This window comes from Rousettus aegyptiacus, unplaced genomic scaffold (genome assembly GCF_014176215.1).
Source record: "Rousettus aegyptiacus isolate mRouAeg1 unplaced genomic scaffold, mRouAeg1.p scaffold_m13_p_1, whole genome shotgun sequence".
In the NCBI taxonomy this organism is placed as follows: Eukaryota; Metazoa; Chordata; class Mammalia; order Chiroptera; family Pteropodidae; genus Rousettus; species Rousettus aegyptiacus.
Genome location: NW_023416284.1, coordinates 110,497,593 through 110,525,160, shown reverse-complemented (window position 1 = coordinate 110,525,160; position 27,568 = coordinate 110,497,593). Strand labels below are relative to the sequence as shown.

Genomic DNA, 27,568 nt, shown 5'->3' with positions numbered 1-27,568 from the left:
TTGTGATAAAATATACTTAACCTAAAATTTACCATTTTGACCATTTTTAATATACAGTTCAGGGGCATTAAAAACATTCACATTATTGTGCAACCATCACCATCATCCGTCCCCAGAACTCTGTTCATCTTGCAAGTCTGAAACTATACCCATTATACACTAAGTCTCCATTCTCCCCCGCACCCCCCACCGCTGGCAACCACAATCTACTTTGTGTCTCCATGAATTTAATTACTTTAATAAGTAGAACCATACAGTATTTGTCCTATTGTCACTGGCTTATTTTTCTCAGCATAATATCTTCGAGGTTTATCCATGGTGCAGCACAAGTCAGAATTTCCTTCCTTTAAAGGCATAATAATATTCCATTGAATGTATTTTTTGACATTTATCAGTTCATCTATTGTTGACACTTGGGTTGCTTCCACTTTTTGGATATTGTGAATAATGCTGGCTATGAATGTGGTTGTAAAATATGTTTGAGTCCTTGTTTTCAATTCTTTTGCGTATGTACCCAGAAGTGTAAAAACTGGATCATACGGTAATTCTATTTTTATTTTCTTTTTTTGAGGAACTGTCATACTGCTTCCCATAGTAGCCGCACCAGTTTACATTCTCACTAGCAGTGTTGCAAAGGTTACGGTTTCTCAACATTCTTGTCAACACTTGTTATTTTCTGGGTTTTTTGTTGATGTTGTTTTGTTTTGTTTATTTTATAATAGTCATCATAAGAGGTATAAAGTGATATCTCATTCTGGTTTGATTTGCATTTCCCTAATCATTAGTAGTATTGAGCCTGTTTTCATATACTTATTAACCATTTCTATATCATCTTTAGACAATTATCTATTCACATCGTGCTCATTTCTTTTTTTTTTTCCTTTTAAAGGGGGATCGAAGCATTATTTAAGAGACCTCACCAACCAAATCTGAGAGATAACTCCATTAACTACTTGACATTAAATTTCTTATGAATAAGCACTATGTTTACATCTACAAATTATATTGCAGTTATAGGGAAGTAATTTTTAATTTTTAAATTAAAAACTTTAGAAGATTATTACACGTGAACTGTAATTCGCATACAGAAAAAGGTGCATAATAGTGTAGTTTGGTGAAACTTCATAAATAGACACATGTGTAATCATTGCCAAGATCAACAGAGAATCTTACTAGCATCTTGGAAGCCCCTCTCCCAATTAATATCCCCTCTCTGCCAAGGTAACAATTATCCTAACTTCTAGAAGATTACTTTTCCTGTTTGTTTGTTTTTGCTTTATAGAAGTGAACTCAGTATGCATTTTTGTGTCTAACTTTTTATGCTCAACATCACTTTTCTGCAGTTCATCTATGTTGTTACCTGTAGTTGCGGATTGCTCTCACTGCTGTGTAGTATTCCATCGTATAGACACTGTGAACATTAATTTATTCTATTGTTGATGGTCTTTGGGTTATTTCCACTTGGGAGCTATTAAAACAAACACAGCTGTGAACATTCTGATACCTGTTTGTTAGTGCACCATAAGCACGTATTTCTCCTGGCTGTATGAGCTGATGTGGAACTGCTGGGTCACAGGGTATGCCGTTTAAGTAGACAGTGCCAGATTGTTTTTTTGAGTTGTTCCAGTTTACATTCCAGTAGCAGGGAAGATTTCATTTATTCCATATTCTTGCCAACACTGGTATTTTCTTTTCTTTTTTTCCTAATCTATCTTGGAATATAAAAACAACTGAAGCAAAGTTGAGATTGCCTTCAGAGGGAATCTTTTAATTTTTGGTCTGGTTCTCTGCATTATTAACCATCCAGACTTGTACTTTGTCCAGCCTCAAACGTGTGAACCGTAAGTACGTTTTCCCGTGAGTACATTTTTGACTTTGCTCGACATTTTTGCTAACTCCGCCACTTGGATTCCATCTGGTCAAGAAAATAAGGTGTGTGTCCTAGGCAGGGCAAGTCCTTTGAGTAGTCTGGAAGTCTGAGCAATGTGTAGGCAAAACTTATGCGCACCATCTCGGGACAATTGCTTTTTACTAGACCCCACGATCTAGGAACCTCCTGCTGGACTCCGATCTCCCCACTGCACACCCGGGTTCCCCCGAAGGCACGGGGAACGCAGAGCAATCGCCCTCTCCGCGACCAGCCAGAACAGGGGTGGAGCGGGGCGGGGGACCGGGTTCCCGCGGAGCATGCGCAGACCAGGCCTGGCGCATGCTCCGCAGGGCGGCGGGTCCACAGATGAGGGGAGTCGAGTCTCCCGCGCCCCACCGTCGCAAGCGGAGGTGTCGCTGAACCGCTTGTTCTGAGCCCTGACTGCCAACAAAGTTGGTTAAAAAATCATAGTCATTCTTAAAAGAGAGAAAGAGGGCGCGAGCCAGCCAGGGGGCCCCCAAGGGGAGCTGGCGCTCGGGGAGGAGGAGGTGACGGCGGCGGCGGCCGTTGCGCCGCGACCGAGAGGAGCCGGTCGCGCCGGGCGGCCGGTCCGTGGCCGGCGGGGAACGGTGAGTAGCGGCTCGCGCTCCGGGCCAGCGGCGCGGAACTCACTCGCCCTCTCCAGGCGCAGAGGAGTCCTCTGGCTCCGCTGGGGAAGGACCCGCCGCTCCCAGGGGTCCCGGGATGTGCCTCACTCCCGAGACTGGACAGGGGTGTAGGGGGCAGGGGCCTCCAGGCCCGGGCTCCCGTCCCCGGGTCCTGGCCGCGGAGCGTCCGCTCCCCCGCCCCTGAGCGCGGTGTCCCAAGTTCCTGCTGGAGGAGGTGGGCGGCTCGCTGCCCGGCGCCCCCTCCCCCTCTCCGCTGCCCGCGGCGGGTCTTCCTGGGTGTGGGTCCCGGGAACTGCCCCTTGGGCGGGAAGGCGCGAGGTGGAGCGGGGGCGAGGCTCCGCGCTTCCAGCCTGGCTGAGCGCCGGATGATTTGCCCTGCTCCAGCCCCCCAGGGGGGAAGGGGCGACCCAGGCCGGGAGAGACATAAGCTAGGGGCGTTAAGTGTTCGGGGTAGGTTTGATGGGGAAGAGGGTCCCAAGCTCTACCCTAGGTTTTAGACTCTTCTCCTTGTGGAGGGGCCCCCTCCTTAATCCGCGGCTCCACCCTTCCTTAGTTTCTGGCTCGGAGACTGATAGAATATGAATGAGCCAGACTGCACTATTTCATTGACATTGGCTGCCACAGAATTACTTTACTAGAACCGAGGAGCCATAGGCAGCTCCCAGGCATAGGAACCTGAGGGTGTGTGAAAGTAATAACTTCACTATCAAGTAGCAGTAGACTCTGAAAAGGGTCGGTTACTTCTCTAGGTTTTATATAACTCCTAACATCTAAGTAATTTCATTGGACCTAAGACGTTTTTCAGTATTTTTGTAAATATAATCATACCTGTACTTAAGTACAGGCTGTGATGAAAAAGCAACCCTTCCGATCAGTGAGTTAATTCATCCTTTCCTTTTCTAATTTATTAGATTGTATGGTTGGCAAAATCTTTAAAATTAAAGTTTGGGGAAAGACTATTTACATAAAACATTACTGTCAAGCTTTTTAATTATTGTACTCAGAATTATGCTTATTTCTTAAGAACATAATTGTTTTGATACAGCGCTTTAAGTCTATAATGTAGTAGTGGTTGATAATCACAAGTTACACTGCCTGTATTAACATCTGATTCCACCTTTTTAAAATTTTATTATTTTTTAAATCATATAGTAAAATGGACATTTTTGGAGGTGTACAGTTTTATGAATTTTATATTTATATAACCACCACGAGGATCAGGAACAGTTTTATCACTCACCCCCCAAAAAATGCTGTTCCTGTTTATCCATCCCTAACCCATCAATTATAGATGCTTTTCGACTTAGGGTGGGGTTAGGTCCCCATAAACACATTGTAAATCGAAAATGTCAGAAATCTAAATGCATTTAATACATACTACACTGTAGGGTATCAGTTTACCCTTGTGATTTCATGACTGATTGAGAGCTGCATCTCCCTGCTGCTTTGCCCAGCATCATGAGAAAGTGTCATACCGCCAGCCTGGGAAAAGGTCAAAATTCAAAATATTTAAAGTATGGTGTCTACCAAATTCCTGTTGCTTTCACACCGTTATAAAGTTGAATCATCCTAAGTCTGGGCCAGCCATACTGATCTTTTCTAGATTTATCATGTAAATAGAATCATATAGGTGAACTTTTGATGCTGGCTGCTTTCAACATAATGCCTTTCAGATTCCTCCAAGTTGTTGCATGTATCAACAATTTCTTTTTTATTGCTAAGTAGTATTCTGTTAGAGGGATGTACCAATTTAGATTGTTTCCAGTTTTTGGTGATTATGAATAGAGCTGCTATTATAAACTTTGATGTATAGGGTTTTTTTATGTGTGTGTGAACTTAAGTTTTCATTTCTCTAGGGTGTTACTAGGAAAGAAGATTGCAGGGTTATGTAAAGTATGTTTAACTTTAAAAGAAACTATCACACTGATTTCCAGAGTAGCTTTATCATTTTGCATTTTCACCAGCAATGTGCGAAAGTAGTAGTTGTTCCACGTCCTCCTTAGCACTTGGTATTGTCAGTATTTTTAAATTTAGCCATTCTAATAGGCGTGTAATGGTATCTTGCGGCTTTACCATGTCTTTAACTAATGGCTAAAGATGTTAAATATCTTTTCATGTGCTTATTTGGTGTATATAATCTTTGATGATTATCAGTCCAAGAGTTTTGCCCATTTTTTAAGTAGATTATTTGAAGTTTGAGGGTTCTGTATATGTTCTGAATACAAGTTATTTGTTAGATAGTTGTTTTACAAATATTTTCTCCCAGTCTGTAGTTCTTCTTTTCATTCTTTTAACAGTGTCTTTCACAGAGTGAATGTTTTTAATTTTGATGAAGTGTATCACAATTTTTCCTTCTGTGGATCTTTTGGTATCATGTCTAAGAACTCTGTCTAATCCGAGGTCAAGATTTTCACCTTCTAAAAGTTTTTTTCCTAAAAATTATAATTTTACATTTAGATCTATGATCCATTTTGGGAATTATTTGTACAAAGTATAAGGTTTAAGGGAAGGGTTACTTTTTTTGGATGTGGGTGTCCAATTGTTCCATCACCATTTATTGAAAAGGCTGTCTTTTCTCCATTGAATTGCTTTTGCACCTTTGTCAAAAATCAATTGGCTGTATTTTTGTGAGTCTATTTTTGGGCCCTCTATTCTATTCCATTGATTTAGGTATCTTTCTCTTTGCTAGCATCACACTTTCTTGATTAAGTTGCTTTATAGTGTCTTAAAATTGAGAAGTCTGACGTCCTGCAATTTTATTTTTTTTCAAAATTGTTTTTAGCTATTCTAGTTCCTTTGCCTTTCCATATAAAGTTTAGAGTCAGCTTATCTCTATCTACAAAATAGCCTGCTGGTACTTTGGAATTAAACCATAGTTTGATTTGGGGGAGAACTGCTGTTTTTGCTTGGTTGAAAATGTTGAACATATCTATGAACATGATATGTCTTTCCATTTATTTAGGTCTTTGTGTCATTAGCGTATTGTAGTTTTTAGCTTACAGATCCTGTCACATTTTATTAGATTTAAAACACAGTATTTAACAATTTTGGAACTCTTGTAAATGTCATTATAAGGTTTCGGTTTCAAATTGTACATTGTTAAGATACAGAAATACAGTTGAGTGTTGTGTGCTGCTTTTATATCCAGTGTCCTTACTAAATTTACTATTAGATCCAGGAATTTTTTTTTTTTTTGGGGGGGGGCGGGAATTCCTTGGAGTTTTTTACATAAACAATCATGTCATTTGTTAATAGAGATAGTTTTATTTCTTTTTTCCCTAATCCGTATTTTATTTACTTTTGTTGCCTATTGCACTGGCTGAGATTTTGTGTATGATAAATAGAAGTGAAAGTGGGCATTTCCCCAAAGGGGGAAAACAATCAGTCTTTCAGAATTAATTATGATGTTTAGATGTAGGGTTTTTTAATAGATGTCCTTTATCAGGTTGAGGAAGTCCTCTTCAGTTTCTAGTTTGCTGAGAGTTTTTCTCACAAATGGATGTTGAGTTTTGTCCAGCATTTCCTCTACATTAATTGATATGATACATGGTTTTTCTTCTTTACTCTGTTAATATGGTAGATTGTCTTAATTGATTTTTGAGTATTGGACCAACCTTGCATTCCCAGAATAAAGGCCACTGGTCCTTGTTATTCTTTTTATATATTGTTGGATTTGATTTACTGATATTTTGTTGAGGATTTTTACATCTGTGTTCATGTGTTCATGAGGGGATATTTGTCTAGGTTTTTTTTGTGTGTGTGTGTGTGTGCTTTGTGTGATATTAGTATCAAGATAATGCTGGCTTTATTAAATAAGTTGGGGAGTGTTTCCTCCACTTCTTTATTCTGGAAGAGATTGTGTATTGTTGGCCTTAATTATTGAAAAGTTTGGTAGAATTCTTCAATGAAAACATCTGAGAACGGAGATTTATTTTTGAGTTTTTAAGTTATAAATTCAGTTACCTTAATAGTTACACAGCTATTCAAATTACATATTTCATATTGGGTGAGTTGTGATAGTTGATATTTTTCAGGGAATTGGTCCATTTCATCTAAGTTGTCAAATTTATGTGTATAGAGTTGTTCGTTGTATTATCCTTTTGTAGTGATATCCCTATATCATTCCCGATATTGATAATTTGTATCTTCTATTTTTTCTGTCAACTTTATTGATTTTTTTCAAGAAAGCAGCTTTTATTTTATTATTTTTCTATTTCAATTTCATTGATTTCTGCTCTTTATTATTTCCATCCTTTGTTTACATTGGCTTTGTTTTGCTCTTTTTCTATTTTTTTGAGATGAGAGCTTAGATCATTGATTTGAGACTTCTTTTCCAAGGTAAGCATTCAGTGCTGTAAATTTTTCCTCTCAGCACTATATTGGCTATCTCCCACAAATTTTGACAAGTTGTCTCTCATTTCTTTCAATTCAGTTACTTTTTAAAATTTTCTCTTAGGTTTCTTCTTTGGCCCTTGGATTGTTAGAGGTCTGTGTTTTTAGTTTTCAAATGTTTGGAGATTTTCCTCTTTTCTGTCACTAATTTCTAATTTGGTTCCATTGTTCCATTATTTTAAGTTTGTTAAGGATTGTTTTATGACCTAGAATGCGTTCTATCTTGATATATGTTTGTTTAGTGGGTGTTTGAAAAGATGAATATTCTGCTGTTGCTATGTGGACAATTCCATAAATGTTGATCTGATTTTGAAAGTTTTGTTTTTAGAATTTCATTTTGTTTTATCTGTGGTGTTTTCGAGTATATCTCTTTGTGTAACTTTAGTAGTTACTCTGAGTATTACGTTATATATGTGTAATTTATCACAATCTATTGGTATCAACATTTAGCAGTTCAAGTGAAGTATAGAAACCTTACTTCCCTTAACACCCCTTTTTTCTCTCCCATTTGTGTTAATTGGCTTAAATATTTTCCTTACATATATTGAAAACCACATTGGATAGTGTTAAAATTTTTGTTTCAACTGTCTAACTTAATTTAGAACGCTCAAGAGAAATCTGGTGTATTTACCCATATTTTCGGACCTACCATGTTCTTTCTTTTGTTCTGATATTCTAAGTTTTTTTTTTTTTTTTAATCATTTAATTGTGTCTGAGGTGGAGACCTAGAACCTTTAATAAATGCTCCTAGATGATTCTTCTGATCATATGCTAGGGACAAGTACAGAAACTATTAGGGAAACAAAAAAAGTAATGTTCTTCACATTTCAGACTGTGTAGTGATTGTATAGATGGATTTTCAGTTAAGATAGTGGGAATATAATAGCTAAGTTGACAGGAACTTAACTTGTAATTTTCAGAAGAAATGTGAAGAAATTAACTTTCCGTTTTCTTTCAGTCTAAAATACAAACAGGGTGGCTCCATAGTGTCAGGGTGGCTCCATAGCAAAGTGGCTAGCATGTCTGCTTTACACGCAGAAGAAGGCCCTGGGTTCGCACCGCAGGTGGAGCCATGGACCATACCCTAGGTGCGGGTGTGCCAGGTCCCCTGAGTGCACCGGCGGGGCGGGGGGTAGGGAGATTAAAGAGGGGAAAAAGATAATTAAAAATAAAATGCAAACAGTACACATTCTATTACTTTCATTATATGAGTAACAACAGCTAGTCTGAAACTAAATTCTAAAGAAAGAATGCATAGTATAAGATTATTCCTCGAGGATTTATTGTAACTTGAACACTAAAACATTGTAACTAAGAGCCCAGTGCTGTCACACAGTCATACATTATTATATAAAATCTTTCTTTGGGGGTACTTTTATAGGTTATCAGTTATTACATTGAGGTTGAAAAGCAATTTCCTTAGATTTTGTATTTATTGCCCGGTTGGTGGTAACTGTGGAGGGTTTATTATGTTGTATAAAATTACCATTTTTTGAATGCTTAACTTATACTATATTAGGTGCTTTATAAGTATCTTTGGTCAACAATCCAATGATGTAAATAAATATCCCCCGGAAGCTGAAACTTAAAGAGGTTAAGGAATAACTTCATTAAGAGTACAGAACTAGTAAATAGCAACTTTAAATCAGGCCTCAACTCTAACATCCATAGTCTTAATATCTATCAAAGGTAAAACTGTATAATCTAGGCATTTATTGATACCTGGATGTCATATGTTGTGCTGTTGATAAGAATTCAAAAATGAATGATTTTATTGTCCCTCTTTTCAAAGAATTTATAGTATCGAAACAGAGTGGGGAGGGGGCCTCCATCATGGAAAGAAATTCTTGCAATGTAATGTAATTATTTCTTAAAACAATTATAGCTTATTTTATTTTGTATAATTTTTATGTCACGAAAAAATAATTTTAAACCACAGATTTGAGAAAGATCTGATCAGCTGGAATTAAAGTTGGTACAAAACCTTCTCAACTCCAAAAATGTTGGAGGAAGACATGGAAGTGGCTATCAAGATGGTGGTTGTCGGGAATGGAGCAGTTGGAAAATCAAGCATGATTCAGCGATATTGCAAAGGCATTTTTACAAAAGACTACAAGAAAACCATTGGAGTTGATTTTTTGGAGAGACAAATCCAGTACGTACATGGCCATTTTATCCCCTTGGTTTTGATTTGTGAACTGTGTTCAAGACTTTCATCAGAATAATAATTACAATACAGTCCAAGGGTAGGCATCTAGTAGCAGAGGCTCATGGGATAGTTGGTGGTGGTTTTCAGTTTTTTACTTGGTGTGTATCTTTATCCTTCTATCTTTTCCCCCACTTTCATCTCTTTTCCCTTTCTTCGTCATTTTTTCTTCTTTTTTTCCTTTTTCCCTCTCTGTGCTGTCATTTTTGCCCTGTGTCTGTTTTGTGCTTATTGGTGACACTTTGGGCAACTTCTTAAACACACCCCAGTGCTTGACTCCAATAAGACTTACAGCTGCTATTTTATTTGGAAGAAACGTCTCTCAGAATAGTTTTCATTTCTTCCATCATGGGACCCTTTTGTTTAGAATGCTTCTTCTATTTTTAAAACTGGAGAAGACTATAAGAAGTTTTAGAATTAATCATTTTTTATTTTAAAGAAATAAGAGAAAGTATATTTGGGAGGCTATCTTACTTGAGGAAATCCAATTTCTAAAACATAGCAAAGTAACACCTTGTCATTAGTCCTGGAGACTTTTAAGCATATTTTAAATTATAGGAGACAAAAAATGTATTACAGGAAAAAGTAACATGAAACAAATCTGACTTAACTAGTACAGACATTAACATCAAAGATAATTGTGTTCATTGTTTTAAAAATTGTTGAATTTCTTATTTATATCTGTTACTCTCTTTTTAAAATATTTTTGTGTTTGTTTCTTTCCTTACATATTTTAAGAGGATTCATTTTAAGTCTTGATGATTTGTTTTTTGTACTTGATATCTGAACCAAATTAGTATTTTAAGTATAGAATTGATCCTCATTATTCATAGGTTTCCTATGTATATTTTAAGTATACAGTTGGTGCTCATTATTTGTAGATTCTGCATTTGCAAATTCACCTACTTGCTAAAAATTTATTTATAACCCCAGAATTAGTACTCCCAGTGCTTTGGTAGTCATTCATGGACATGTACAGAGCAGCAAAAAATTTGAGTCACCCTTCACACACATTCCCAACTTTGGTGGAAAAAGGTGACCGATCTTCCTCTTCCTTCTTGTTTCATTTTTCATACTATAAACAAGTGTCCTTTAGTGTTTTTTTTTTTTTTTTTTAGTTTTGGTCTTGTTTTTGTGCCACATTTGTGTGCTTTTTGTTGGTGATTTCGTTGTTTAAAATGGCCCCCAAGCACAGTGCTAAAATACTGTCTGGTGTTCCTAAGTGCCAGAAACCTGCATCGTACAGAAAAAGTATGTGATAGATAAGCTTCATTCAGGCATGATATAGTCATAGGCTGTGAATTCAATATTAATGAATTAACGATAAATATTAAATAAGGTGTCTTTAAACAGAACAACACAAAAAACAAGGTTATATATTGATCAGTTGATAAAAATGTAACCATGGGCTCCGGTTCCGTATTTGCTAATACAGTGTTTCCCGTGACTTTACAGAACATAACTCCCATGAATAAGACATGGGACTATATGACGAAATAGAGTTAAAGGGAAACTAAGCAGGTAAACTGCTTCTTTCCTTTCTTAGTCTATCACTCGTGCAACAGAACCCGTTAGAATGGTGTAGTGAGAGGAGAGAGTAAGCACTGACCTGGGGAATTCCCCTTTCCCAGTACTGCTATGCTAGTCTTAGAGCTACCAATGTCTGTGACTGTTGTCAGAGGAAAAAACATGGCAGGTAAATCCAAATGATATAAGTAAAGTAATAGCTTTAGGGGAATGTCTTTTACCCTTACTTTCACTGTTGGTAGTGGTATCAACGTTTAGAGGTACTTCATCAGAGTGAAACCAACAATGTAGTTTTAGTACTTCTATATATGAATAATAAAAATATACACAAAGCTATATTACTAAAGACATTTCCTTTACATGTGAAATAAATTCATGTCTTGTTCCAGAGTTAATGATGAAGATGTCAGACTAATGTTATGGGATACAGCAGGTCAAGAGGAATTTGATGCAATAACAAAGGCCTACTATCGAGGTAAATTGTGGGTTTTTTTGTTTGTTTGGGTATGTTCTTTTTGGCTAAACAAAGAGCTTTGCTTTTTTTTTGTTTCCCATAGAAGGGTTTCCCTTTAAGAATACGTAAATTAATTTTAAAGTATTTTTTAATACCCAAGATCATCATTCCTCTAAAAATTGTGTTGAGTGGTAAGTAATACTTTGTACTATAGACAGTTTGTCTCTGCCTTTAGAATGACATAACTTATATAAGCTTTCCCAGATCTAATCAGTCAGAAAATGTTAAATGCCTACTTCTGACACCAAGGAAATGACTAGTCAGTTATTGGAAACCAGCATACAAAAAAGTAAAGCCCCTGCAAATGAGATGACATTTTGTTATGACACATGAAATTGCATGGGTAAAGCCTTTTCAATGCTATAGGAATTTAAAGAAGTATGTAAAAAGAAAGAACTAAAACTATAGGATTTAAGATTCTAAAATGTGGAGTTAAATTCCTCAAGAAAAGTTTAGATATCTAAGTTGCCATTAACATTTTCCTATAAGATTTTGTTTTATTCTTTTGGAATTTGGCATTTTTAGTGTATCTCCACCTCATTACCAATGGAGATTATATTGAGAGTAAACCAACTGAAAGCTTGATCTAGTATGTAGCATTATAGGATCTCGATGCTTTTGAATGTGTATCTTGTTTTTTCCACTTTTGAAAAGTGAGATTTATTATAATGGCAACTGGGGTCTAATAAAAACATAATTTCACTAACATGTAAGCAACCAAAGAATTTGCCTTTCTAAATTGATACCAAGGGAACTTGACTTCCACTGCCTACTCTAAGGAAACATTTTGGCTCCTTGAGAAATACCTCTTAGGTATCATCATATTAATGCCACATTCCTTACTGCTCACTCTGTTTACTATGTTCTTAAAGGCTTCCCATCTGCTGTAGCTTTGATTATTGCTCTCTTGCGGATGCCAGTTTGGGTGTTGAGCACCTGTATCATGGTATGAGGTGGAATTATGTTCTTACTACCCAAAGCTCTTCTTAGAATAGATGATATTCTTATCACATTATGAATTTCATGAGCATTGATGCTGTTGATTAACAGGCCTTAAAAGTACAGTTTATTCTTGGGTAAAGGTTGATTGTATTTTTTTTAGTGGAGTTACCACCACAACCCACCACCCCCACCCCACAAACACACACAGCACATAGGGAAAAATAAATATAGAACCTATGTGGAAACACTAAAAAGTGGTAGGATTGCATGAGTCATTGTTTTCTTTTTACCTATTTAGCTTTTTTCCTCTAAATTCTCAGCATGAAATCTATGTTCTATTGTGAGGAAAAAAATAGATTGGGTTATTTCTTTTTAAGTTTTTGACAATTTGATATGGTAATATTATTTTTTTAACAAGTATGGTTATTTTTGGAGAATGTATTTATCATTATGTATCTCTAATTTTAAAATGCAAAACTGAGTCTACAGTTATCCCCAATTAAAGTTTAACTTAAAAGCCAATCTGGTCAAATGTAAAAAAATGACGTGATTTATATATAAATAAAAAGCAGTCAATGTTGGACTCATACAGTTAAGTAGATCATTTGGGTCCACGATTAAAGAAAAAAGACCTGGTAGTTATAAAAATATTTTAATTTCTACTGTTCTTAAAGTATTAATGCTTTCTCTAGTTTTTGCCATGAGATCCTTAAACATTATTATCTTTTAATTTTAAAATTTGGCTCATCCAGTTTGTTCGGTACTTTTTAGGTATCTATAAATCATACCGTCTCTCTTTAATATGTCTACAAAAAATATTCTTTGCCAGATACTAAAAAAGAGAGCCCATGATTATTAGTTTTTACATCTTAATTGACTATGGGTGATGTTTAAATTTCTTTCCACTTTGTTTCATTTGGACTCAATGGTTTTGCATGGCTTTTCCCTGTATTGAACTTTTTTTAAAAAAAATTATTTATTTAAATTCATTTCAAGTATGGAATACATTGGTTAGACATCTATAATGTTCATAAAACGATCTCCCCAATTGCTCCCTCCCTCCCCTGGCCCTCCACCTAGCCATCATATTAGTGGTAACTGCATTCCTTCTGCCAGGCTCCCCATCCCTGTGACCAACTATCAACTACTAATTTGTACTTCTTTAACCCTTCACCCCGTTCTCCCAGCCCTTCTACCCCCCTCCCCTCTGTCACCAAATTGTCCACTATATTTGTGAGTCTGTTTTTGATTAGTTTGTTCTTTTTGCTTAGATTCCACATATAAGTGAAACCATATGGTATTTATCTTTGTCTCACTTATTTCACTCAGTATAATAACCTCTAGGTCCATCCATGTCATTGCAAATGGTAGGATTTCATTTTTTTAATAGCTGAGTAATATTCCATTATATATATAAACCATAATTTCTTTATCCAGTTGTCTGTTGATGGGGCATTTAGGTTGCTTCCATATCTTCACTATTGTAAATTATGCTGCCATAAATATTGGACTGCATAGATCTTTACAAGTTATTGTTTTGGTTTTCTTTGGATAAATACCCAGAAGTGCAATTGCTGGGCCAAAAGATAGATCCATTTTAAATTTTTTGAGAAACCTTCATACTGTTTCCCATAGCGGCTGTACCAATTTGCAATCCCACCAACAATGTATGAGGGTTCCCTTTTTCCCACATCCTCACCAACACTTGTTCTTTGATTTATTGATGATAGCCATTCTGACAGGTGAAGTGATATCTCATTGTGGTTTTAATTTGCATTTCTCTGATGGTTAGTGACCTTGAGGATCTTTTCTGTCTATTAGCCATCTGTTATTTCCTCTTTGGAGAAGTATCTGTTTAGATCTACTCATTTTTTAGTTGGATCATTTGTTTTTTGGTTGTTGAGTTGTATAAGTTCTTTATATATTTTGTATATTAACCCCTTATCAAATGTATCATTAGCGAGTATCTTCTCCCAAACAGTCGGTTGTCTTTGTTTTGTTGATGATTTCCTTTGTTGTACAAAAACTTTGTAGTTTGAGGTAGTCTCATTTGTTTTTTCTTTTGTTTCCCTTGCCTGAGGAGATATATCTGAAGGGAAATCCCCTTTAGTAATATCAGAGAGTTTACTGGCTATATTTTCTTGTAGAAGTTTTATGGTTTCGGGTCTTATATTTAAGTCTTTACTCCATTTTGTGTCTATTCTTGTATATGGTGTAAGAAAGTGGTCCAGCTTGTTTTCTTTTTTTTTTTCCGCATATGTCTGTCCAGTTTCTCAACACCATTTATTGAAGAGACTGTTTTTACCCCATTGTATATTCTTACCTCCTTTGTCATATATTAAGTGAGCATATAGGTATAGATTTATTTCTGGGCTCTCTATTCCATTCCATTGATCAGTGTGTCTGTTTTTATGCCAGTACTGCTTTTAACATTTTAATATAAAGTGATCTTAGGCATATAAATAGATGTCTGTTAAAAGCTTCTCTTGAAATATAACTTTTTTTTAGCCAACTATGTTAAAATAGCAGAAAGGGTCTTAAGTTTCAGCTTCTTGTTCTAAGTTTATCACATCCCGATTTGAATTAAGGAACAAAGAGTGGCAATTAATATGTACATTTGAGAAATAGCATACTGAACGTTCTTTATGCTTTCTTTTGGGGTTCCATCAGGATGCTTTGGTTGCTGCTGACAACAGAAAATCAATTTTGAATTGGCTTAAACTACAAAGTTTATTGACTTGTTTAAGTGAAAAGTAAAAGTAGCAGTTTGTTTTGACTGTAACCCCCTTTGATTCTCCTGGTTTGGCTCCCTCCCAATGTGGGGTTTCTTTTCATGCTGATTTTCCTCTTGGTTGAAAGATTGCTTCCATCAGCAACAGAAGGTACTTTTTATTTACATCCTTGGGGAGAGAGCATTCCCCACAACAATGGATCAAAAGTCCTGAGCTTTTATCTGATTAGACCACCCTTGACCAGATTACAGTAAGTAGTCAGAAGAATGTGATTACCCTAATTGGCTTGGTACCTGTAGGGCCTGCCTCCAGAGCAGAGGGTAGGTTTAGTCAGCCTAAACAGTGAGGCTAATCTACAGTGGGGAAGAGGTGTTCTCAGGAGGGGTGGGGAACTGAATGTCAGGCCACCAGGTAAAATCTGCTTCTAGTATAGATTCAGATAGCGATAAAGTTTAATAGAATTAGAGACTAAGAAGAGAAGGAAAGTGCTGGGATGAATGAGTTTTAAGATATGGTTTTACTGATAGAAATGCTATGTTTTATAAAAGTATGACTTACTGATTTATGTCCTAGAAATGTATTTGTCAAGTACATAAAAATTTTGTGAATTTCTTTTAAAAAATGTATTATAATTCATTTAAAGGACCTGTTATACCGAAGACCAGTGCTTAAAGGTACTATTATGTTCTTGGAATGCTATGCTGGCTTAATTGTGTAGTGAGACATGTTGAAACACTACCTTCTTGTAAATAGGTTAGAACAGAGCACAGATCACATTAGAAAACTCTTTGGGATCCCAAATTATTCCTCTTAAGCTCTTAAGAAAGTCCATATTAGGCAGTAGAAACCATATTTAGTATGGAAAGTTAGATACAACATAAAATATTAGATTTTCTTTATAGTTTTTTTTACTATGATTTGGTTCTACAAAAAGATGCTCTGACCAGCAATATGTGGAAGTGAGGTTATAGAAGTTGAGACTTATCTGAGATTATGCACATATATAGGAAACTTATTTTTTTTTTAAGAAAAAGTACTCTCACAAACATAAACGAGTATCAGTTGTTAGAATTAACTCTGGACACAAGAAGCTAGAATTAAGGAAGAACCAAATTAGTCTATGCAAGTCTCAGATTTATTTTGAAGTTCTAGGAACATGAAATCTGTGATAGATTGGTTCATTGAACAATTTGTGTGCTTTAGATTACAGAGTGTCAAAGAGTATGGGGGACAAGCGTTTTAAATCTAGAGTAATATCTATAAAAGTATATAAAGCCTTGTGTTTCTGTTTGATCTTTGCCGTAGTCAAATTTCATACTGTGTTCTTTAGAGCAGAGTTTAAATTTTAATGTGCAAATGAATACCCCAGGGAGCTTGTTAAAATGCAGACTCTCTAATTCAGTAGATCTGTGGGTGGCTCTGAGATTCCTCATTTCTACAACCTCCCAGGTGACACCGATGCTGCTGGTCCTCAGCTATACTCAGAACAAGTCTAGAGATCATCCTACAAGTAGGGTCTTTCAGTGATTTGAGGACAGAATTACTCTCTACAAATTATGTGTCTTGGGGGATATTTTTTGAATTGCATTCAGAAGTAGTAATATTTTTTGAATGATCTTATTAATTAGGAATAAGTATTTGCTATTGGTGATCTTTTAATTGACACCAAAAACTTATTCCTATCTCTGTATTCCTGATAAGTGGATAAGCGAGTAGCTTGTTAACTATTAGAGACCCTTTTGTGGGTAGTTTACTATTATCTGTGACATAGTACCTTTCCAACAGTGTGATTTTTAGGGTAGGTAGTATAGAAGAATTGAATAGTACAGAAATAAAGTTCTGTGAAATATATGGATAGAAAACACCTGCTGCTTTTAAATATCAAAGGTAAATATGTCCAAGTAACTACAACAGAAGAGTTAAAACCTTAACTGTCCTAAAGATCATGGGTACCAACACTGGACTGGAGGTCAAAGGAAGAAAACGAAAGTATAACAGTATAGGGTCATTTCTGAATTAAGAATATTTATAATAGTTGGTATGTTGAACAGGCACAACTCATGAAGTTACAAAATGCAACTTTTGTCTCTTGCCATCCCTTAGTTTATTTGATTAGGCAGTAGAAGTCCTTTCCTTGACTCTCAGGGAAAACTCCCTTCAGCTCGTGTCTTTTCTGGTCACTCCTAAGTAATTTTTTTCAACTGCCTCATAGTTATTTCTAGGCATGAACATAATCTCAATTTGGTAATTAGAATAACCAGTCCTGTGCATTAATCAAAACTCCAATATAATTTAGCATTAAATCTCTTAACCTTTTGGGGGTTTTAGCAGGCCAGTACCAATGGTCTGGGAAAGGAATGTTGATTGCTTTCCTCCTCCCACTTTCCTCCTGGCTTGCTAAAGAGGTTTCTTTTTTCTCCTGGGTCAGGCCTTGCAGGAAAAGAAATTGGGAGACAAGAACACTGTGGTAGGTGTTCTTGTTGTCTGATGGTGAGACCCTCTGGATGGCAGATGTTTGATGTTCAAAGATGATTCTCTAGGTAATCATCCTGGATTCCTCCAAGGTTCCCATTCTTGGGGATGTTCTTCTAGGCAAATGTATACTCGATTCTGGAAGTTGCTTTGCCCTTTTGTGGGAGTTAGCGTTCTATTTCCATCTTCTTCGTGCTAAGCTCTCATCACCCTATAAGTGACTCCGTTGGACTTGATTTAAAATGAGTCCATGCTGGCATGTCTCTTAGACATGGTTCACCTTTACGTGCACGAAATTCTCTTGCATTCTCTCTTGCTATCAATGGCAATGCAGTTGCTCCCAAATGCAGTTCTCTTTTTGTCTGTTGACCTGTCTTTTCACACTTGCTTTCACCTTTCTCAGGCTTGAAATAAGGCATGATGAGTCCAGAGTATCCCTCAATAGCTGGGAACACGTATCAAGCTCCTTAAGTGTACTTGCTGAAGTCCATTCCTTCTAGGTTGAGATGAAGGAGGTATTGATAGCACACTTTCCCACTCACCTCACTTTCGAGAGAGAAGGGCTGGGGTGGATAGTACTTTCTCTAAAGAAATCTGTTATAAATCTTCTTCCTTTCCCCTTCTTTTCAATTCTTGAAAAAAAAAAAAAATCTTGACATGCTTGAGGGAGTTCCAGAATTGTGTAGGATTTATAGCTATTTCCTTTGTAATTTCTGCAAATAACGATCTTCTCACACATATTTTGAATCTGGTATTGGCCTTCTCTTTTATTGATACCTCAGTAAAAAAGCCCTCTTTTAAATTCTTTTAATATATATTTGAAAGTTTTTTTTGGGGTGGGTGGGGGGGTTGCTTTATAGGATTTTCCTGAACATAAAAGAACCATATGCATCACAATTTGACAGTCTTTTATCTCTATGTATGAATGATAATTTCTCAGGGAAATTAAAACAAGTAGTTGTCCAGCATTTGTCAGAATTATTATGTAACTGCAAAAGTAGTCCAGGTTGTCTATTTTTTGTATTTTTGTTTCTTTCTGGTAATATAGTTAGGTTAAATAGGATGAGGTGGTTGTAGCATCTGATCTGAAGGATCAGGTAAACCATCCTGCTTCAGAGATTGTTATACCACTCTTTCTGGAGATTGTAATTACTCTGGTTATAAATTATTTCTGTCATCTAGTCCAGGTTTTATATGTGTGTGTGTGTACACATACATATATATGTGTGTGTGTGTATATATATATATATATATATATATATATATATATATATGTGTGTGTGTGTGTGTTTTTTTGTGTGTTTTGTTTTTTTTGTTTTTTTTTTTTTTTTTTTTTTTTTTTTGCTATTTTCTTTCCTCTTGTACATTGGGTAGGTCTACTTTTCTCCTGTGGATTAATAAGCACATTTTCTTTCTTTATTCTTATGGTGATTGCCCTTAACTTAAGACACTTGATGTCTTAGTTTGAGCCTCTTCTCCCAAACCCCGCCAAAATATACACAACTGAGTAGGAGTGCTGTATTTGGGAGGTGATCCTAGGAAACAGAAGTGAAAGACCAAGGAAATAGGGAGAAAAACTCATAAAGGATGTAGTGATGAGCAAATTATTTCTGTAGGCAATTGGGGATTAATTCTTCCGAAGAATCATGTAGACAGTTCTCAGGATGGTCCCACCAAGGTGAAGCTGCAGTACTTACCCCATATCCCATAAGTTGAAGTTTCCCCACCTGAGGCATTATTCCCCTTTGAGGACGTGTGATAAACCAAGGGTTCTTTCTGAAACGTCAGTGAAAGCCCTGAGGCAGAAAAGCAGGAGCCAAGTGCAGCATATGCTTGAGGTAGGGTACTAGAAACAGGCAGGAATTGTCCTCCACAGATGTAGTGAAACCAGAGGCTGAGGGGACAAGTGTAGGACCTCAGGTGTCTGCTGCTACACATGTTTATGTTTATTTATCTCCCTTGCTTACTTAAACATATCAATATTATATCTTCTTCCCCTGGGGTTGTTATGGACACTTTCTTTTATCCTTCGATCCTTGATGTTTTTCAAAATTGTGTTTTTATTAGACCATCATTCTTGCTGGCCATATCTCTGGTACTATCTGCATAGTTTGGATTTTTTTTTTTTAAATCCTCATAACCATTATTTTTTTAATATTTCAGTTTTGATGTGGTTTCTTCTTGATATCCTTAGTTGTGGGAGTTCTGTTCAGCTAGTCTTCAGATGGTTGTCTAGGGTAATTGTTCTATAATTAGTTATAATTTTGACATGGTTGTGGGAGGAGGCAAGCACAGCATTTACTTACTCTGCTATCTTGACCAGAGTCGCTTTTAAAATTATATACTTCCTCTAAGGGTTTTTTTGAAAAAAACTTCTTTAAGTGTCTAAGATCTTGTATTCCTGGAAATACCCTATTGGGCCTTTAAATTTAAATGACAATTGATATAAAATTCTAAGTTTAAATTGAACAAATAGTGGTATAATAAAACTTAGTTAAATAAAAGTTAATGATGAAATAATATTTGTAATTTAAGTAAATATTAGAGTAAATTCAAGTAAATATAAATTTATTTACTAATATACTAATATAATCTCATCCATTTTATTCCTCCTTAAATTCTGACAAGGTTTCAGGGTGTGTCTGTCTGTCTCTCTCTTATCCCCCTCCAAATTCTGTATAATTAAGTAAAACCTGTCTAGAGTAGGGAAGATTTTCCCAGATGAATCTTCTACTTTTACAGTAATGGTGAACTGCTAGTTTTCACTTTTCTTTATGCTCTTGTGCTTTCTACAGTATTCCCTCTGATGATAAGCTAAACTTTTTTGGCCTTAGGGTATCGTAGGTAGCCCAGGTATGTATGTCTTAAATCTTAGTCGGAAATTCTTGTATCTAAGGGATCTGGAAGAAAGGGGTAACAGCAGTAGGAAAACATGCCTTGATTCTAGGAAATCGTCTTGACCTTGGTATAATTTTCTCTTGTTGCCTACACACCTGCTTTTGTCAACATGCTGCCTGATTCAGCAGCGAATCATTTATAAAAGAGCTTTTTCCAGAAGGTTGCTTATATTTAATCTTAGATTTTTATCAACCTAATGTGATAATCAATAGATAAAATATTATCAATGAGTGTAGTATGAAAATTAAGCAGTTAAACAGGGTAAAAACTAAATTAAACTTTTTCTCTCTGTATTTTATGTATATGGTGGGTGTGTGTGTGTGTGTGTGTGTGTGTGTGCGTGCATGCGCGCGCGCATTTTCTTACCCCTGCCCCCGGCACTAGTTCTTAAATTATGTTAGCATCATTGGTATTCTGCTACTGAAATAAAATAATGTAGATTTAAAAAAAAAAAAAAATAGAATGAGAAAATTATGATTTTTTTCTCATAGACTTTTCTTAGATCTATGCTAAAAGAAATTAAGAAGCAAATGACATATTAACAGGAAGAACTTGGCAACAGCTTATCATTCATGCTTAGTTGACCATTTTCTCTAGCCCTTACAATGTATTTAAATATATCAGTATTTCATGGTGTTCCGTAAACAATGTATATAGTTTTGAGGTACTTTGATACTTACACAAGTTTGAGAACCACTGCTTTTGGTAAAACTGGTTCTTTGGATTAGGAAATAGTTTATATGTTAAAAAATAAGCAGAGTGCAACAAAGATGAGTTCAACATTTATTTACATAAAAATTGCTTTGATAGGTAAAAGTTGCCCTTACCCTACATAGGATTGTTTCATTAATGTAAATAACATTTTTATTTTATGACCTTACAGGAGCCCAGGCTTGTGTGCTTGTATTTTCTACCACAGACAGGGAATCTTTTGAAGCAATTTCCAGTTGGAGAGAGAAAGTAGTAGCTGAAGTTGGAGATATACCAACTGTACTTGTACAAAACAAGATTGATCTCTTGGATGATTCTTGTATAAAGAAGTAAGATGGCTTCTTTTGAGGGGGTGGTAATAATTCTATAAAGTTAAAACCTATTTTAACTTTTGCATAAACATTAGAAACCTAGGGAAGTTTTTATAAAGACTACCTTATACTTAAAGTTTCTGTGAGCTATTCTGAGTGATTGGTTTGGTTTTAAACATGTTCATACCAAATCAAAGGTAAAGAAAATTAAAGGAATAAATTTTGAATGCCCTTTTAGAATTCTAGTGTTACATCCTTGCACCACAAATCCAATTCTTCATGTTCAGTCAAATCTAAATATAATAAGAATGTTAAGAAAAACATCCCTAGATGTTTTAATGTCTAGAATAAGTAACTATCTTATGTTGCTGAGTTTAAATAGATAAGTGGTTCAGATGCATATTGTTTTGAATATTCAGAACTGTTATGGTCAAATTTGTGAATGAAGTTTAGCATCCAGATAATTTCATTCTATTAGTATTTGCTCTTTACATTATTAACGTCTTGCTAGCTTTGAAAATCTTTGCTTGGCTTTTACCTTATTGTTTTATATGTTCTTTTGTTAGTTATCTATTAATAAATTAGTTCAAAACTTAGTGACTTAAAACAACAAACATTATTTCAGTTTCTGTGGGTCAGGGATTTGGAGTGGCTTGGTGGTGGTTCTGGTTCAGAGTTTTTCATGAGGTTGTAGTCAGTGTGTCAGCGAGGCCTGCAGTCACATACAGGCTGCACCGGGGCTGGAAGATCTACTTCCAGGATGGTTTACTCACTTAGCTGTTGGCAGGGCGCCAGAGTTCCTTGCCCTGTGGACTTCTCCCTAATGCTGCTTGAGTTTCTCACAACATGGCAGCTGGCTTGCCCTAGCAGGTGATTCAAGAGAGAGCAAAGCAGAAGCCACAATGTCTCTTATGACCTAGTCTCAGAAGTCATATACTATCACTTGTGTGTTATTGATCACACGGACCAACCTTGGTTACAGTGTGGGAGGAGATGACACAAGGGTATGAAGACCAGAAGGAAGGGTGGGGGATAGAATCATTGGGAACCATTTTGGAGCATAGCTACTACTACAGTGTTCATAAAATCAGGTGTCCCCAGTCAGAAGTCAAAACTAAAATGAGGAGTCCACTCTTGTAGACACAGTCATTAATGTACTTACTGACATTGCCTTCGGCAGCAAAGTAGTTTCAAAGCCAGTAAGAGTAAAATAAGTAATGTCAGTGTATGCTTTTAGAGTTCAATTCAGATTTTAAAACTAGAAGAGAGGAAATAAAAGTATTATATTAAAAAAGTGATATTTAGCTATTTTAAGGTTAGAGTCGAGTGATTTTATAGAAAAGCGTCTGTTTACAGTTACAGTATAATAGTTGGCGTTTGTCCCCCGACAGTGATGGCAACTAAAAATCCTGTTCAAGCACTCAGAACATAGCTTTAACCAGTCTGGAAGGTCTGACATCCCTCTCCCCCAAGCTGTATTCACTAAATGTAATAAAAGTGATTTTTGAAAACAAGCTATCAGAGAGTACCTTTATAAGCATTTTTTTTTTAAATTGATATATAGTGAGGAAGCTGAAGCACTGGCAAAAAAGCTAAAGCTAAGATTCTACAGAACATCGGTGAAAGAAGATCTAAATGTGAATGAAGGTAAACTGCCTTTTAAAAAATTAACAGGAAGTTTGTTTTATTCTTCTTATGCTTTTTCTATTGTGTTGTTTAGAAAACATTTTTAATAAAAGAATTTTCTTGTTACTTATTAAGTAAAATTTAAAAGTATCTTCTTTGAGTTAGTCTTTATTTACTAATGTCTTAGAACACATTACAGCAAAAAAAAAAACTTGTTTTTTTTTTTCAGTCTTTAAAAATAAAACACTGTGTAACTAAGTATGCTTGTATGTGTTTTCATGCATAACTTAAAATTACCGAATTGTTTTAGAATTTCACAATAGTGGATATTCCATTAGGCAGTTACAATGATCTTAATTTATTTAATAAGACTTCCTAGTTCAATAAAGTGATATTAGAGAAAGATGATTGTTATTTTTTTCGTTCCACAGTTGCTACTTAATTTTATTAAATTCCAGCCTGGTTGTTGTTCAGATGTCTTCTGGATAGTTATTTTCACCTATAGAAAGGAGACATCTTTTTAAGACTGAGTCATTTGTGTTACTGGATATTACTGTTTACTATTACTTAAAACTAAAGAGCCAATGACTACAAATATTATTCATTTCTTTACTAATAAAATGCCACTATGTGCTTATTACCATTGTACTTAGGTATTGCTCAAACACATTTTTAAAGTTGAATTTTTTCAATTAGATCGTATACTTCTAATTCAATTTTAAATTTGTTTAGTAAGTATAAATATAGTTAAGTAATTGAAATAACAGATTTTATATATATAAATCATACTGACCTGGTTAGGGTTTTTGTTTTTGTTTTTATTCTAGTTTTTAAATATTTGGCTGAAAAATATCTTCAGAAACTCAAACAACAAATAGCCGAGGATCCAGAATCGATGCATTCAAGTAGTAACAAAATTGGTAAGTACCCAGGAAATTTTAGACCCATGTTTACCTGGTAAATTGATTTTCTATTCATTATTACCATAGTCACAATTTTTTATACAATATGCTTATTTTTTTAAGAAACGTAATTATAAAGTTTTAGGTCAGAGATTAGTAAATTTAGGAGTATCAGCTCTCTTACTAAAAGATATGTTGATTCTCACTGTAGGATATATTGAATACAGGCTCTCTTCATTACAACATCCAAAGACCCAGTTTGTCCATCTTTCCTCTGTGGCCTTGTGCCTCATTATTATATGTGTATCCCATTTACTGGTTCCACCAGAGTTCTTGCTCTTTCTTGAGCATGCCCAGTGCTATCTGTCTTCTTTACTTTTGCTCATTTTGTTTCTTCCATCAAAAATGACTTCCCTTCCCATCCTCTGCCAAACAACTATTCATTCCTCAGGGACTGTGTGGAAAGTTCTCTCAGCTATATATAGTTGGCCGAAGCTAGAACCTCATGCTTTTCCTCTAAACAAAGAGAGATCTAAGTCTAGAACATTGCCAGGTGTCTAGTTCTACCTTCTTCATGTAGTTCATCTTTTCTTATGAATTAGCTATAATTGGTCCTTCCTTTGAACTATAAGTGGGATCTGGTATGTCTTTTATGGCACCTAACATATAACATCTTAGAGCATTACTTGTTTGTATATACTAACTCACTGCACTTAAGAGAGCATAAACTTCTCATGGGCAGGATTTGGGCTTAGAGTTTTTGTATCATGGATGATAAATAGTTTATTAATTGGATTTTACATTTTAAGACCAGCAGAGTTCAAAATGGAAATTATAATAGTTAAAAGTCTTTGTTTAGTTCATCCCTTTTATCTACTCATAACTTTAATTACCTGTAGATTATTCTGTTATTCTAGCCTAGACAGGAAAATCATGTTACTACATCTGCAGTATTTTTAATTCATATAAAATTTCACAAATACTGTTAACTACAAATAAGGTATCCTTGAGGAAGTTAGATGATGTAAAGTTAATAAGTGAAATTATTAAAATTATTGTAATTACTGATACAGAATTTCAAAAACAGATTGGTAATGAAAAGACACAGAACAATGTGTAGAGTAAGTCATATTTGGGTAGCAAAGGGAGGAAAAGAAGAGTATATATGCATTTTTGTCTACATATATGTAAAATAACTCTGGAAGGATACGTACAGAAACAAACCATGCATGCCTTGTGGGAGGGAAACTGGTGCGAGTGGGTGGCTAAGGATGGAAGGGAGACTTCACTGTGACTCCTTTTGTATCCTTTGACTTTGAACCATCTGTATTGGCTATTAGAAAAGCAAAATTGTATTAAAATTGTAAATACTTGGAAATATTACTGATTTACTAAGAAGCTGGATGCACAGTCTGCTATAACCCTGAGGCATATCAGTGTCAATCTGTGTGTTTTCCCTCAATTTATACAGGTGTCTTTAATACATCTGGTGGAAGTCACTTGGGTCAGAATTCAAGTACCCTTAATGGTGGAGATGTCATCAATCTTAGACCCAACAAACAGAGGACCAAGAAAAACAGAAATCCTTTTAGCAGCTGTAGCATACCTTAAAATGTTTAGGGAAGAAAAAGATTGACTATATTGTGCAATTCAGTAAGACCTATATCCAGCTGTCATGATGTTACAAGTTTTTTAGCAGACTTTGCACCTAATGGCTCTCTGAAAGTTGACAGACTTAAATATTGGTTGCCAGTGCTTTTCAGAATGGAGTGAGATCGTTGGTGGAAAAGTTACTGCCCTGTGGACTTATTTTAATTTTTTACATTAGACGAAGCTTCTCCTGTTTTTGAAGGAATGCTATAAGAAATGTCAAAAACAGGTTTTGCTGAATTTTAAATGCTGGAAAACATAAATGAAATGCCTAAATATATTGGTACAGATTTTATTATTATGAGTAAAGGAAAGATAGCAAGCATTCTTTTTCTGAAATTGGTCATCTAGCTTTTCTAGAAAATAGTATTGAATCCAAATACTTAAAAATAATAATATTGAACGGTAAACCCTAAATCTTGTCAGACTGTATTGGTGTGTATTTTGGCAATGTTACTTGTGCAATATCTGTATAATGTGGAATGTGGAGGTATGCATGCAGATATCTGGTACTGAAGTAAACTGAAGGGTGTGCACAGTGTTTAAGGAAACAGAATCTAATTAATTCATTCATAGAACCATTTACACATTGTATGTAAGTTAAAAGTTTTTATAATCAAGTAAGAAATTCCAGACATATTTTGCAAAGGAGATGGGATTAAAAAGTGCTTTGTGCCAAAAGTACAGCACCGAATTTTTACAGTGCTTTACTATCAGAATTCATATTGTTTATAATATCTTTTAAAAGCAATTTTCCTCTGACAGAGTAGATAGAAGAAGAGTATAAATGGTTTAATGCTAGAGTATCTCTCAGGTGAGGCTTGTTGCAGATCTTTTTCGTATGTCCATCCATAAGCATGGTGAGGTTGTGCTGGCCAAGTCCTTAAGAAGATCCACAGCACATCTGCAGTTATTCCTTAGGACCTGTGAAGTGTGGTAGGGCATCTAACACTTTTGCTGCTGACTGAAGATGCAATTTTGAACTTCTAGGATTACGCTAACAATGTTTTTAAATGCACAGAGATGATCTTTGTCATAATCCACATTATGGATTTTATAATGCCCTACAACTGTAAAGCATCTTTTTGTTTACACATTTTTGTATGGTATTTTAAGATTATCACTTAAAAATTTCTATAACCTTTGGTTTGTATAGCACTTTCTCAAGACCTCTGTCAGGACCAGATACAAAATAATTTTTTTTAATATGTAATCATCATGTGGCAGGGTATAAATTTTGTGACTTGGGACAATAGCTTTCTAACTAAGATAATTGCATGAACTCTGTTAGAACCGATTACCTGGTTTTTACAGGATTTCAAAATATGTAAAAATAACTTTTCTTGGAAAATGTCAAAGTCCTTTTTCATTGTACTAAATGCATCATGTTTTATATATTCTTTTTGAATGTTTTTTTCTTTTTCTTTTTATTTTTTTGAAGTCTTCCGTCTATACCATTCTCATCTTTCTGTCCAGGTTAATGTTGAGAACCTAATAGAACCTAATTTTCTGGGGCATGTCTTTGTTAAGTGGTCAAGAGTAGATGTTTGCTTTTCATAACATTGCAATAATCTGGCATTATCTATTTCAAAGTAATACAAAATGTTTATTTTTGTGTCACCAGTTGTCACCACTCCCATTGTTGGCAGTGGGATAGGTGTTGGGGAAAAACTCAGTTCCTGGCAATGGGTACCTGCTAGTGATTCATCTTTCCTTTTCTCTCTCCTGAAACATAGTCTTTTTAATTTTTGCACAAAATTTATTTTGCGTCAAATAGTCTTTAGTAACAGAAAAATCACATTATGTACTATGGTTTAGTTCTATTTCATATTAATTAAATGTGTGGGTAAAAGTTTGTTACTTTTATATATAAAAAAATGTAATAATCTCTGATGATGGTTGCAATTCCTCTGATATTTGTAATATAATTTTATGTACTTAGTTTTGTCCTTTTTTCCCTTTATAAGAACTGAAGAGAGATCTTTGTTACACATTTAAATTTTTAATTTGTACTTCTGTATTTTAAATTTAACCTTAACATTTAAAATAATTAAGTGGGCTTGAAATCAGCCACAGGTGATATGTTAAATACTTTTACAACTTAATTATAAAACCTTCTAAATTGACATTAAATTTTTTCCCCTTGA

At 35.3% G+C, this 27,568-nt stretch overlaps 1 protein-coding gene across 1 annotated transcript; it reads left to right on the top strand.

Moving 5' to 3' along the window:
• Positions 1–2,365: 2,365 nt before the first annotated feature.
• RAB23 (RAB23, member RAS oncogene family) lies at positions 2,366–27,568 on the top strand. Its single transcript, XM_016145677.2, has 7 exons — positions 2,366–2,499; positions 8,870–9,085; positions 11,053–11,138; positions 21,105–21,261; positions 22,808–22,890; positions 23,697–23,789; positions 25,243–27,568. Exons 2-7 carry the CDS (start codon positions 8,931–8,933, stop codon positions 25,380–25,382), a joined length of 714 nt encoding a protein of 237 aa, XP_016001163.1. The 5' UTR covers positions 2,366–2,499; positions 8,870–8,930; the 3' UTR covers positions 25,383–27,568.

Excerpts from the sequence above, each read along its gene's own strand:
- RAB23 (XM_016145677.2), top strand. The coding sequence starts at position 8,931 with ATGTTGGAGGAAGACATGGAAGTGGCTATCAAGATGGTGGTTGTCGGG. Across the intron at positions 9,086-11,052 it reads TTTTTGGAGAGACAAATCCA|AGTTAATGATGAAGATGTCA; the intron begins GTACGTACATGG and ends GTCTTGTTCCAG. Across the intron at positions 11,139-21,104 it reads AACAAAGGCCTACTATCGAG|GAGCCCAGGCTTGTGTGCTT; the intron begins GTAAATTGTGGG and ends ATGACCTTACAG.